This window comes from Trachymyrmex cornetzi, unplaced genomic scaffold (assembly GCF_001594075.2).
Source record: "Trachymyrmex cornetzi isolate Tcor2-1 unplaced genomic scaffold, Tcor1.1 scaffold85, whole genome shotgun sequence".
NCBI classification, from domain to species: domain Eukaryota; kingdom Metazoa; phylum Arthropoda; class Insecta; order Hymenoptera; family Formicidae; genus Trachymyrmex; species Trachymyrmex cornetzi.
Genome location: NW_017300191.1, coordinates 204007 through 219626, shown reverse-complemented (window position 1 = coordinate 219626; position 15620 = coordinate 204007). Strand labels below are relative to the sequence as shown.

General features: G+C 30.6%; 2 protein-coding genes across 3 annotated transcripts in view; one reads left to right on the top strand and one right to left on the bottom strand.

The window, feature by feature from the left end:
* The window catches only part of Dh44 (corticotropin-releasing diuretic hormone 44), a 33530-nt gene that overhangs the window by 3644 nt on the left and 14266 nt on the right, over positions 1-15620 (top strand). The window contains exon 1 of one of the 2 annotated variants that reach the window (XM_018519818.1): positions 6332-6400. The exons of the other annotated variant lie outside the window; for it this stretch is intronic. The gene's annotated coding sequence lies outside the window, so the exon portion shown is untranslated. Of the gene's footprint in view, positions 1-6331; positions 6401-15620 lie in introns of those variants that run through there. 2 annotated transcript variants of the gene reach the window in all.
* On the bottom strand, positions 14585-15064 carry LOC108769056 (histone-lysine N-methyltransferase SETMAR-like). The gene has a single exon (XM_018519802.1). It carries the CDS (start codon positions 15062-15064, stop codon positions 14585-14587), a length of 480 nt encoding a protein of 159 aa, XP_018375304.1.

The window sequence follows — 15620 nt, the reverse complement described above, 5'->3', positions numbered from 1 at the left end:
GTAATCTCTTTTAAAATAAGGAGGACAGTATTTGAATTATTCAATCTATTAAATACGTTTTCATTAAATAGGATATCACTGAAGATAGAAATAGGATATCACTGAGGAAGAGTCAATGAAATTCGAAACGTTTGGTTTATATATGTCGAATCTCTCTCTCTCTCTCTCTTTTTATAGTTATAATTACATTCTGAGATCTCTAAATTTTGCTCGTTTAAATTGATCGTGTTATTTATTAGTGTTGACACTATTCACGAGCTTGATACTTGACACTGTCATAAGTACTAGTATAAGTAAATTTATTTATGAATGGTAATAATTGATTTTTAATTACACACAAAATTAACACACAAAATAAAAATTATTTACAGAAGCAATGGTGCTCGGTACAGATATATATAGAAGTTTTTTTTACTAGATAATAATAGTCACGGAAGAAAATTTTGAGATTTATAAGAGTTGCGCTTTCTTTCTTTATTGTTCGAACTTTTTGACAGTTTAACGATACCAGGGCTGCGTTCAGAATTATCATCTGGGTGCGCCCAGATGTTCTTTTATCCTTGTTTAACATTCGTGAACAACAAGGATAAAATCTGGGTGCATCCGGACAACGATTCTGAACGCAGTCCAGTAAGCTGAGAAAGTTTACTCCCAGTAAAATTTGCGACTGTGGATTTTTTTATTGCGGATTTTATATAACCTTTTTCAATATGACAAAATTATTACAGCGTTAGGAAACGATATTTAATTTGTTCGATAAATGAAGAGACTTGAACTCTCATTATTGAAGAATTTCCATGTGAAATTTTATACTTATAATTAACAACAGTTGGTTTAATATAATAAAATTGCAAATAGACCTTTTTAATATATTTAATTTATCTCCACACACACACACACACACACACACACACACACACACACACACACACACACACACACACACACACACACACACACACACACACACATAACACACACACATTATTTATTTATTATAACTTAAAATTAATATTTATTTACAATTTATGTTCTAATTCTACATTTATTATTTCATTATCTAATAATGTAACATTTTTAAATTTATATTTCAGTATAACACAAAAAAGATTTCTCTCCATAAATTATAATTTTAAAAGACAGAGTTATGATTTTACTTATTATACATTAATCGTCTGCCTCTTTTGTTACATTAAATATGTAATTATTATGATGTAATTTATATACACTGCACCTCTAAAATTCTTCTAGATACAAATTTTTTTTTAGTTATCAAAGCTGATTAAACATTTGATCCAAATGACATAATTAACTGCAAGTTGTTTAGTATTTTTTAAATTTACTTGGCTATTTTGGCCATGCAGCTTTGCAGCTTGCAGTGTAATGAATATTGCCAAATAACTGTTGTCTCTAAACAATCCTCTCTATCGTATTAATCGAATTTTGTTCGCATCTTGATCGGCGGCATCCGGTAGAGGATAATCTGGCGGAATGCTCTCGTTGAAACTTTCAAGCGTTAAACGATCGATCTTCTATCATGTATGAACGATATAGGTATAGCCTCGCATAAACCTCTCGAGTAATCATACGTGGAATACCGCGATTGTTCCGTGTCAACAACGTGCCCGGCTTTGACAGGTCTCGGTATATCGTTCTCGCCCCCGTCTTGCGACTCCTATAGTTCACCAGATGTTTTCCACCGGATTTTCTGTAACGTGCTCTATTGGAATCGACTATTATTGGAATCTTTTATTTTTCTACGAGCCTATTTTAAGTCGTGCATAAATGTGAAAATTTTAATTTTTTATAAAAAACGCCGTCATAAAATAAATCGTTTTACGATAATCGTTTATTATGTACTGTATTGAAATAATTTTATTGTTTTCTAAAAGTTTTATAAAGTGTACCGTAATGTTTTTTTTGGTAAAATTTTTCGTGGAAGAAAATAATAATATTTATGTAGATATATGTAAAAATTTTATATTTAAAAAGTTGTTTATTAAAAAAATCATATTAATAAAATGTATCTAAATTTACAGAGTGTAAAGTTAGAAAAATATTTTAAACTTATAAAATATTTTAAATTTTGAATATTAATAAATAATCAAAGTGTACATATTTGCCTTAATCGTTATTTGTAAAATAGATTTTTGAACGATTAAAAAATGCATGCATGTAAATCTTTTGCTTGTGTCAATCTGGCTCATATGTAGCAGACTAGAGTTATGCAAGAGCTACTTCAAGAAGAGCATACAGCAAGATTAATTTTTGCTTATTATAGATGCGGCATTTGTTGTAAACAGATCTGAAATACTCAGACAATCTAATATATTCCAGTTAGAGAATAAAGCTATAATCTAAAGTCCCGCCATTCTCGCAGATGATATTACATCGAACTGATCGCATAACGCAACTCAAAACAAACTCTGCAGCGCTTTTGCTCGAGGTATGACGCTCTCGTTGTCCTACATCCGCGGGAGTCATCTCATGAATGCGAAGATTAGTTTGCTATCCTTTATCGTGTACGTGTATACATCGATTCTAGTTGTAATTTCAATGATTTCTTTCATGTAATCTTTCCTCCCACTATCCGCCCGCGCGTTTCTGTTCATCTTCCATATGACGTTATATTAAATATAATTGTAAAATCACTGCAATTTGCAATATATGCGCGATTCGTGATAAAGGTATAAAATTAAATGTTTTATTATAATAAAAATACCTTATGTAGTTTTCTCTCGACAAAGGGCAGTCGCTATTTTACACGAAAAAATTTAAAAGGATATTAAATACTTCAGTTAATTAAATATGAATCATTTATTGTAAATTGTTTTAAATTGTTTTTAACTTCAAATTTAAATTCTTATTATAAGTAGTGATAAGTTAGAAACAAGACTGTAGTCAACTAATTGTAAATAAGAGAGCATCATTTATGGTCAAAGTCAGATGTTAGAATAATACATCTATGTGTATTTAAATAAATTTATCTTAGAGATATATTAGATATTTTCATTGTAAATATAATTGAATCAAGTTAAATGAAATAATTAAAATTTCAAAAATGAATAATTTTGCAAGGAAATATTTCGTGTTGTATTACAATATACCCAAAGCTTATCCAAAATTAAAAGAAGCATTTCTCCACACTTTTTTTTATTAGAACAAGAGATTATATAGCGTCAGTCGAAAGATAAAAAAATTGAAGAAAACATCTGAGATTTCAAATAATATACATAATAACCTTTCTAAATTACAAAATAAAGGGAAATGTATAGGACGAATGAGAGTCAATCGCGGTAATTGGAGAGATTAATTATTTAATATTCTTTTTAATTAGTACAAATTAAAAATTTCGTTTTCCACTAGGCGGAAACACAAGCCGGAAAATAAAGTTGAATTTAATATAGAATTTAATATGAAATAATTAACCGCTTTATAATATGAATCCACCAAACAAGCGCGCGTGAGTTCAAAAGGGAACATAACCACCACGATTATTATTATGGCTAATAACCACATAGATTATCCACAATGCAATCAGCTAAACTGATTTTCCAGATGCATTACTAGATGCATTCTAGATGAGCCCGCAGCAAACATGGTTCACGTAATCTACGTGGGTGCGTGTAAGGGTTAAATGTAATCAGAATTATCATTGGTACGTAATGTAAATGCGTAGATTACATTTTCTGATGAGATAGTACAATTTTTCACAAGATATGAAAAGCGTAATATATAGAATATTCATTTACTTCTTTACTCTTTAAAACTTTTAAAATAAATCTCACTCTCTGAAGAATAAAATCTCACTTTTAAGTATTGAAAATTTTTATTCTTTTTAAAAAATTATGGCTCAATTTTTATTCTTTAGAAAAGGGATGTGCGATCTCGATTTGATTTGTTAAAAGATTGATTTTTTGCTCCCCCTACCCCCAAATTGATTTTTAAATCGGTTCGTCGAGGTCTGATTTTAAAGTAAATCAATTTATTTGATAAGAAGTTGATTTTTGATTTCTTCAATAAGAGTTACATTTATTTTCATCAGAAGACACTACGATTTAGATACATTCCACTGCGTTCCGAAATGTATAGTAATTAGTAATTAAAAATAAATAGTTCACCACGTGTTAACGCTTACTATAAATTTTTATGGTGTTGTATTATTTGTGTCTCGTTTTCTAGACGAACAAAATGTATAAATACTTGTTAAATCCGATTTTATAACACCAGCTGACACTTCGACAGCTATGAAATTGAATTTAATCACGTTTATATACGATATTTTAAGTCAGTAGTTAATAACTACAAGTATTATTAAACCTGGACTTTTAAATTAAAATGAATTTATATTATCATATTTTTTTTACTAAAAAAAAATATTCTTTGATCGAATTGATTGATTTTCAACAGATCGATTAATTAAGTCTCGATTAGTGATTTGAATTTGGTCAACCTGATCTATTAAAAATCGATTAAAAAATCAATTTATTAAAAGAGATCACGTATCTCTATTTTAGAATAAGATTCCACTTAAAAAAATTAGAGAGTATGTATATTTGGCTTAATCGCGCGTATTTATAAATATCACTAAAAGTGTTGATCTAAATTTCGTCAATGAATCCACAAGTTTAATCTTCCATAAACAAAACTGCGGATTTGCAGAGTTTCAGTTTTGCGTTATCATCATGAACTTAGAAAAATAGCAAAATTATTTTTTTTAAACAAAGCGATCGATGTGCTTCGCGAAAATGCGTGAAATTTCGGAGCTATACACTACAAAGAAATCCTATTACCGGGTTTTTTCTTGGAAAATATATCACTGTCCTATAGTATTAAATTTTTGTGTTACACGTGTTTCGTATTTACGTACACAGTGATAAAAAAGCGGAATAATCGATACTATTAGTTGAAAGCAGAATAATTTTTTTTAACTAAAAAAACAAAGCATACACTGCATTGCATACGAGTAATCTTTTGTCTTTATTACAGAGCTTTGAATTTCAGGGTGCATTCGTATTTTTGTGCAATATTCTGCGAACTCTCTTATACATATATAGCAAATTCGATTGGACGTAGTAGTGCGCACTGGTGCACATTAAAGCCATTGTTCACTGATTTCTAATCTAAGTGTTAAAGTAAAACGTAAATATTTCAAATTATAAAATACATATTAATAGCACAATAAAGTTTATTAAGGATTTCACGGTTTAACCCGTTTCTAAATTTAAGTTAAACACACATCTTTACATCAACTTGTTTATATACAATAGATGTATTATACGTATTTTTTTAACAAAATAAAAAAAATATATAAAAATTACAAATTTTTCTATATTATAATTGTAACACAAAAAATCGATTTAGAATCTGAATTAAAAATTATTTTAATAAGAAGTAGATGTGCTGTTTTAAAAAATAATTAAGATAGAATGAAAAAAATTTTAATTAACCTATACAATCGTATTGTTAAATATAAATATTGATCTTATTGAACTGTTTCATATAATTCATATTTCATTCATTTTTATATATGAAAAATATAAATTTTCAATTTCGATTACTTGCAGAAGTCATTCACTATAAAAAAAGGTGCAATTGTGTACCTTTAATAGTGGGTCCCAAAATTACCCACTCCTATAATTGTCATAATATTTTTACACACAATATACACTTGATACATCCTTAACGTGCATCAAAGTGCGCCTAACCAAATTATAGCTGTTATTTATAATGGTGAAATAGCTCCGTTAGCAATTCTGTTTTAATTTCAAACGTAAACAGTATCTGTTCTAATATCTCTATCGAGATTTTTCAAAGCGTGCGCGCTTTGTATAAATAAGGGTAAAAGGGCGTTTGCGCGCACGTTCCAGTTTACAGAGCCAAGCTTTCGCAATTGGCCGTTTACAATTGGCGGTTGTTATCTTGGCAAAAACGTCGCGTTTGCCAGATGATTTTTATACGGCCCAGCGAGAGTCCCCGATTTTATCGTCTCGCCGATATGTAATTAGAACGGCATACAATGGGTACCACGTGCTATTTATCGCAAATACGAATCGAACACTCGGCGTTCCGGGGGCGACCGATGGCGGATGCGTAGCGCCAGCGGAGGACAGAAAAAGAATCGGCGGCGACGATAAATGATAAAAGTGTGTAAAATTAGAAGCAATTATACCCGAAGGCTGTCGCCACGGCTAAAGCTGGCGCTTGGCTTCAGCCTTTATCTGCGTAACCGGCGCCGAAGAGCTGAAATCGCTATCTTTGACGTTTATACCGCGCCACGACTGTCGCGCGATGGTCACTCCTCTCTGCTTGTAAACTTTCGCAGTCGCAATCATCACGACGATAATGACAAGTTCAATACCGGCTCGCACTGGAAACACTACTGGTGAAAGTGTGTAAGGTACGATCGTACAGTATTAGGTTGATTTGTTTGCGAATAATAAACGCATTTCTCGAAAGAAAGATGATTTTCTGCGAATACTTGCGTATCCCGATGAAAAGATATTTATACGCTATTGCGAAATAAAAATTGCAAAACATAACATTACGCAAGAAAGTATAATGACCTCTGAGATATATTATATCCAGTATTTTATTAAAATTCGGATTTAATAAGATAAAATAAAAATTTTATAAAATTAGACTTTATTAAAATTCAAATTTAATAAAATAAAATTAACGAAATATGAAATAATAAGCTTAATAGCTTAATGCTGTAATCGATTTGTTAAAAATAAATATTGTATAGGCATAAGTGGTTTAACGCACTTTTTATTTAATTCGATCATATTTTAAAAAGTGCTTTTGCTCTTCACAAAACTTGCTTAGTGTTAATCAATGATAAAGCGACGGGTTTAATTCGATTTTTCATTTAATGTATAGCTTATCTTTTCGCTGGCGCCGTCGTTGAATCGTTACTATTCGAAGATTGAGTTAGTTAGGTCAATTAGTTAATGATCTGAGAGCATCCTATCGTCCACTGGATACTAGTTAATGACCTAATAATAGTGTAATACACGTGCCGAAGATGCCTATGAATTAGTATCGACATTACCTAGAATTTCACTTCCCATTCCGACCGCGCAATTCTCGCTGAGAATTTCTAAACAAATCATCTTGAACTTGAAAGTAGATCTAATCTTAATAAGTTATAATCTTTTTAATCATTGATTTAACATTTTAATATATATATCAATTTCCTGCTACAAACTTTTCTGAATTTTATTAATTATTTTATTTATTTAATTAATAAATGTAGTATTAATTCAGTTTTATTTGTTAGTAAATTTTTGCTTTACAAAATTAATTTAAATGCGTCAGTAAAAAAAATCTTGAGACTTTACAGATTTAGCTAAAATAATAAATTAAAAAATTTTATTTGGTTAAGTTAAATGAGATATTTTAGAATATATAATTAAAGTATATTTATATATAATTATTTTTTCTATGTAATTTGAATTAATAATTTCTATCTCAGATATATATTTATTCTAAATGTCGAAAGACTAATATGAGAAAACTGCGAGTATTTCTCGCAATCTTCAGAAAAGCAAGGTGTACCTAAAAGTCAACTTTCTTCAATTCAGTTTCAAACGGCTTCATACACTTCTGATAAATCAGCAAAATGCATTTCACGTTTTTGCCAGTAGAATACTTAAATAATACTTAAGAATACTTAAAAAAAGTACCAACGTCATAGTGCAGAACTGACGTAAATTTATCTATTTGTCTCCTACGCCTTTTACAAGACGAGCTGTAAATTCTCTCTTCCATCGCTTACAAGAGAAGTTACTTTGCTCATATTAAAACGGATGATAAAGGTTTATCGCTCGTTGCAAGAAAATGCGTAAAATATCGTCGTCGTATAATCACAAATCAAACCATGGCGTTATATACGTCACGATCATCGTGCTCCAAGCTTTTCCTTATCATTTTACGAGGAGAATCATTCGGCGTCACGGGGGATGAAGTGTACATACATGCGTGTAGTGTTTGCGCGCAATGTCGGTTGTTAACAGATAATCGATACCGAAACGATCATGAGATTTCGAATTGAAGGCACAGCGAGGAAACGACTTCATGACCTTTAATTGCGGTTAGGCTAAATCAATTTCTGTGTTTGTGGGATACAAACGTATCACAAGATTAAGAAATAAGATTCAAGTTTTTTTCAATATCGATATCCTCTGTTTTCTATATTTTATCCTTTTACAAAGGAGAAAATTGCATTCTAAATATAGGAAAAAACTAGAGAATTTATGCTTTTCTGTTTTATGTTTCTTTCGATTTTTATAAAACATTCTGGTATAGTTATAACAAATTAATTTTGTGCCTTCTCAGCATCGCGTCACAATAGGCTCTCTTTGTTCTCCCCATTTGCTTGATCGCATAATAAAGGAAGCGTGCAGCGAAAACACGGCAGAAATGTTGAGTATATTTCAAATTCTCCGTGTTTTCTTCATTTTGCCAAGTCTCTCTCCTGTCAATTTAAAATCTTAAGTGAAAATTTAATCGGATGTCACCTTAGTGATTCCCGAGATAATAAATTTTAAGCAACTAAGCTTGCTTAAAAATTCTATTAAAGTAAAGTTTATCCGAAAGCTATTTAAGTATGTTGTGCACAGTTTCTAGTCTCTTATTATTTACTGATGAGTAGTAGCTCTCATAAGCATATACGAGTATCTCGTATGATCGTTTTATTTTATTTTATATTAATTAGTAAACTTCGATGTAATAAAATGGAAGCAATTTGACGCGATCTGCGTATCAAAGTAATTCGAAACAGCGATTCGATTTATCTTTCCTTCGATTTAAACTCGATCAACATCCTACATGAATTTGTGTTTCCGCCTGATTGACATTTTTTTTCCATAGATGTAGACAAGTAGATATAAACTACATATTTCTTGATCTTATGGTGAATTCGATCACTCGCACTACACTGGATCAGTGCATATTAAAAGCTGCTTTACATAAAATATCTCAATGCAGTGATACAATATAATCAACTTTGACAATGAAATTATACATATATATTTTGTTAAATAACGTGACTATATCATTAGTAGATAGTTAATCGTTTAAAATATTTATATACTTTTACATTTATATACTTTAACTTTGTTAATTTCATGTAAAGCAGCTTTTAGTATGCACTGATCTAGTATAGTGCAAGCGACCGAATTCGCTATTAATTAAATATAGAAACCACCCCGGTCATTAAAACGAGTTATAATTTATATTATGGCTTTATCTCAACCGTGAATATAAATTATAACACTGTACAATAAGTATAAATTATAATTTCGAAATATGAAATGTACAAGGTTATAATTTATATTCATCGTACGGGATTATATTAAAAGATTGGTTGCTGCAGCAAATTAGATGGTTAAATATGGTATAGCATTTTTAATTGGCTGTAGCAATCAATTTTTGGCCACCAATTTTAGCCAATCAAAATCCTATACTGACATTGCGGATAGGCTAACACAATCAACAATTGGCTGTTCCAACCAATTAAAAATGCTATGCCATATTTAACCATCTAATTTGCTGCAGTAGCTAATTTTTTCTTTAGTGGGATTCTATATTTAATTGTGTGTAAGTTACACGAGCTTAAAAAGTGATATTAATTATTAATTTTACTTTGTGATATCTTGATCTTAACTTTAGTACTCTTTTAAATCAGCGGCATACAATGTAATATTTCTTACTGAATTGCTTATGTTTTAGTGAACTACTAGAATTTTATTACACAAAACGCATAATTTTTAGTAATCAATTAAAATGCAAGCAATAAAATAAAGAAACATATGTGTCGCGGACTTTAGAAAGAATTTAACATATTAGCATTTCTCTTTAATTGTATTACTATGTCTCTTCTCTCTTTAATTACTTTCGAGAAAGACAGACAGACAGAGAGAGAGAGAGAGAGGGAGGGGAGGACTATGTAGTATAGAAATATATAGTCTATTTTTATTAGGTCTATGATTCTACATTAGAATTTCTACAGAAAGCTACCAGAGTAAAGTTGCTAGATTTTCTCATAACATCTTGCAATCTATTCTTATTAGGTCTACGATTCTACATTAGAATTTCTACAGAAAGCTACTAGAGTAAAGTTGCTATATTTTCTCATAACATCTTGCAAGCAAATATGAAACGAGAGAAATACCTTGGAATTATTCGCCTTGACTTTTTAGGATTTCTTTCAAGTGAATTCAATGAATATGTGAGCGAAATAAAAGGCTATCCGCGTTGAAATACCGCTGACGATTGATTCATGAATTCATAAAAAAATAAAAGAAAATGTATTATGCGAAGTCATAGGAACACTTAGGACACAAAGCCACGCAATAATATAAAAAAAATTCTCTGATAAATCAATAAATTAAACTGATTCTAAAGTTGCTAAATTTGTCTTTCAGAGATGTTACAGTAAAAATTTAAGATAGACCTAAAATAATATTTATTACTTAAAAATTGTTCCGTAAATGTATTGTATAAAAAATAATAAGAGACTAATATGCGGTTTTGTGCGAGCTAATTTTAAGTAAAATTTTTGCTGTTATTATCGAATAAATATTCGATGCTATACATTTAATATAATACGTTATTTTCTATAATAAAGCATTTTTTATATTTAGATTTATTTTATTTTATGTTTAAATGTATTAGTTTCTCATTATCTTTTAGTTAATGCTTTACAAAACCAATTTATATAATAAATGTTATTTTAATTTTATTATAAATCTTTTACTGAAAAATTTCTAAAAGAAAAATCTAACAATTTTTAAATCATTTTAATTTATTAATTTGACAAAGAATTTTTTCTGCCTTTGAACGCCTTCGTGACTAGTTAAAAAAACGTTTATTTTCATCAAAAGTGCACGCGGTATTTTGTAAAAGGATTGGGAAATGCTTTTATTTCTCACTGTGGATCAAAATATAGTAACAGCGGATTCATCGTGCAACAAGCAACAACCTTTGATTTTTAATTCATCCGTCCGCAAATAATGTTAACGTAAACCACACTTTGTACTAACTCTGTTAATATTTGCGTACCGCTCTTTTCTGAAAAAATGTTGGGATGTAGCTGTGATGAAGCGTGTTTCGAAACCGAATTAACTCTGACAATTAATTAATTACTTCACATTTTGCCGTTTATTTTATTAATATTAAATAAAGTATTTCCTAAGACCATAATTTGAATACACAACAAAGATCCTAAACGGTCAAACTTGGTAGACTGAAGGAAGGAAACTCATTAATTCAGATCTGATATCTCAGATGCAGTGGAAAAAGTTTTTGTTGAAATCTGTCAGGCCGGTTTAAAGACCTTTCCGCGACGATGTGGAAACTTTCTCCTCGGCGCACTGAATTTTCATAAACTCCTCCGCAGACAGTTATATATTCCCTGATAAAAATAAAAATCAGAGCGTATAAGTACGCTCGAATATAATGGGAGAGTAAAAGAAGCGTAAACGCCTCTTTTACGTTCATTATTTCAATTTTCACCTTCTAGAAACTTCGTTTACGCTTTTATTACTCTCCGATTACATTCGACTTACGCTTTGATTTTTATTTTCATCATGGTTTAACGCAGGGATTAGGTACAATAACGACACGTTTATAAATCTTATTTTTGAAACTCAATCAAGAGAAATGCAAAACAAAAATATTTCCGAAATATTAGGAGAAAATTAGAAGAGTTTCCATGGAAATTTCTTATCCTTGTACCAGTCAAACTATATCTTTACGAAAGTGCGCGTCTTTGTGCGACAGAATAAACGGAGATGAGAGAATAGGGAGCGAAATGAGAAATTATTCGATCATCTCAAAGGTGGCAGTTAAATTAAATTTTGGTCACTTGCAATCGCCGTAGTAGTGAACGCATCATTACTCATTAAAGCGATACTCCGGAATTAAAGCGCGGCGACACCACGTGTAGTTAGTAAAGTAATGAATGAACGAACACTCCTTCTCGTGTAAGAGACCACCGACTACTTTTCTGAATGAATCTTTAACGAATGCCAATGAAAACAGGTCGCAGCTGATAATGCAACTGTTTAGTATAGATAATAATAATGATTAAATGAATGATTACAATGTTAAAAATATCACATGCTTTAATATTAAACAGAAACATTGTGTATTGATATTTTAATCAATAGTATTTAAATTTTAACAAACTTTAGGAAGAGAGTTGCTAATAATCTTTTAATATTTAATTATTCTTATTAAAATGGCACAGGTGTGTTACATTAATAATTTTATACACATATTAATTTTTTTATTGCAAGAAATGTTATTTTAACATAATTCTCCTTACACAATATACCTATTTTAAGAAATAGTACCTTTTATTTCTTAAAATTTATATCTTTTTATTTTGATATAATTGCTATACAGAAAAGAATACTTTGTGAACAATTTTTAAGCAAAACGAGAGATAGTTAATATTTAAAAAGACTAGAGTGTTAAATACTGGAAAAGTGTGTAATTTGTCCTATGATACATCTCTTACATTGTACGTTTGAAAGAAGTCAGCAACTTTTAAATACGTCGTCCACATACAAGAACACATGTGAGAACATTAGGTAGCAAATGACACGTCACGCGATTATTGAATAATGCTCCATCGACATTCGAACAAAACCGGCGACATTTGAACAAGACTGCTATTATTTTTTAGAATGTCACACTTTTGAACGACTTCGCCGCCTATTCTTTTTCCCTTGATTTACATTTTAATTCATTCCCTCAACTGAAGCTCGTATTATGTATGTACTTTTATGCAATTAAAGGAAAAAATATACAGGTGTCTTTATTATATAAAACATCTTCTTGCAAATATATTTTGCTAATTTTAAATACATAATGTTAGTAATATTCTTTCTTGATTTCTTCTAAAAACAATTTTAGCGCTTGCGAAATTGATATATTAAAATTTCGTAATATACATAGACGCTCACAGCCTTTATTGCAATGCACTGCAGTAATATATAATGTTCAGGATGACAGTTATATATTATAAACGTTTATTTTAATCTCTTACGAAGATAGAATACATTTCTCAAATGGCGAAGTGACTAGCAGTACCAGAATTTTGCGAGATTCATTTCATGGTGTTGAAATCCTCGTAATACCACGAGATATTGTTTCTTAATCTTCTTTGTTTTTATAGTATTTTCATCATGTTTAAATTAATATTAATTTTGTAATTCTTCAATATCTGTTATTCTTCCTAAATTATTAATACAGTCTAATACAAATTTGACATCTAGCGTAGCATTGCTCATCATCCTTGAGATTCCTATTATTTTGATAGCCTAATTAAATTATTTTCAAATCTGTATCTAGCTAAATTTTTAAATAAATACTTCAGAGCAAAATCGTTCTTTCCGTGCGGAATTCCGCTTGTATTTGTTAATACTGACGGTATTATTGACCGTGTAGGGTCCTTCTTTATGACCAATTAGCCATCTAACGCTAATGCCTACGTCGAAAGTTATGTCGTCAGTAAGTAAAATCTCTCGCTCCCCTGTGGAGGAGCCGAAACATTGCTTTCGTGTTTCGAAATTAAACATTGTCGTTCCATAAATAGCGTATCCAATATCAAAATCCCGAAAGTTCAGACCTCACGTAAATTGCAAATATTTACAAACGTCCGTAAATTTAAATAAATACAAAATTTTAAAATCGATGATGTGGCCGTATCGAATTTTAAAGTTAAGGATTTTCAAGTTTCGAATTACTGTTCACGAGAGCAGAATTTCAGTGACTTATGAAAATGAATTACTCGATGAGCTTTTTCATTAAGACAATGTTATGTTGCCTCAAGGAAAAGTGATGTTCCATCCGAGATTATATTCTCTCAACATACATATGATATGTCAGACACAGTTGAGCTATATGTATGTATTAGGTATCAATGTAAACTAATTATTTCGTCTCGCCCATGTTTACTGATACTATTATATTTCATCGGGGAAGATTGAAGAGTGCCGAAAAAAAAGGATTAAATCTCTTCCTCTCTATTTCCTTTATGTTTGATGAACAAACTAGAAAAAATAATATGCAGACCATTGACGAGATTGATGTGTAGTTTAGGCTCGATTTACACGATGTTTTTTTACAAACTAATATATTAGCGAACTAGAAAACTATAACAGCTAAAAAAATGTAATAAATCTATAAATTATATTTTTTTAACAAAATTAGCAGCTAAAAAATATAATTTTGGAATTATATTTTTTAATATACGAGGACAAATCAATAAGTACTCATGTTAATAATGAAGAAGCAAGCTTTTCACAAAATTTTTTTTATTTTTCAACGTAATCCCTTTTTAGGAGGATACATTTTTCCCAACGCTTCTGCCATTTTTTTAACCCCTCAGAAAAATACGATTTATCGAACTCTGTAAAATAGGCCTCTGTTTGATCTCTACCTGTTTGGTCTCCGGTGTGTATAGTAATAAATCCATAGGCCTGTTTCATCTTTCTTCCTCTTCTTACCTCTTGAAGAGAAAAGGAAGAAAGATGAACTGGTGCAAAAGTTCAGCCAAAAAGAACAGTCTTCATGTTTCATCAACGGTTACGACTCGACACAAAAACTCGTTCGGATTGCGCTTGAACAGCTCCAAACACTGCTTTGAAATTGATAACCGCATCCGCTTGTTGTCCACCGTAAGCAATCGCGGCACCCATCGGGCCGACAGCTTTTTCATTCTCAAGTTATCATGCAAAATATTAAATGCCGTTCCGTACGACACGCCTACGGCCTCTGTTACTTCATACACTTTCGTTCGGCGATCAGCGAGAATCATGTCGTGGACTTTTTCAACGATTTCTTCAGTAACCACGTCTGCCGGGTGGCCTGGGCGCTCCTCATAAGAAACAGACAAACGACCACGTTTGAATTCGTTGAACCAATATCTGACGGTTGTCATAGATGGCGAAGAGTTCCCATAGACGGCATCCAACGTTTTTATTTCTTCGCACGTCTTTCCATCCAAAAATAAGAAACAAATCACGGATCGATATTGCTCTTTTTTCATTGTATCGGAAAACATCAAACACGCGCTCACTATGAATTGCTGTCAATTCATATTGCATGAATCACTCTGAAATTTTGTATGGCGTCGTTTGAAAGATGGTAATGCCAACTTGCATCAGCAACGCCGCCTGTCTTGAAACACTTATTGATTTGCCCTCGTAATTTATAAAATTATATTTTTTTAGTTAATAGTTTGCCTGCAGATTAGCATACTAGTTAGTACTTAAATAAAAAAGTATTGTATGAATCAGACTTTATCGAGATAAGATTGAGAGAGTATGCCCAGATGATTCAAAGTAAAGATGAGATATGTTATAACTCTATGTAAATTGTGTTATGTTAAATGATTCATTACTATATATTCATCGCTCATCATGAGATTCATATATTGCAATTTTAGTATGATAATTCAAATAACTCTAAAGATATTTTATGGTTTTCGCTTTTAGCAAAAATTTGTCAAATATCTAAATAAATTTTTAATTTGTTACTTGAATTATTTAATATATGCTTTAAATTACTTTTTCTTAATATTTAAATTTGTCTAGGAAATGTAA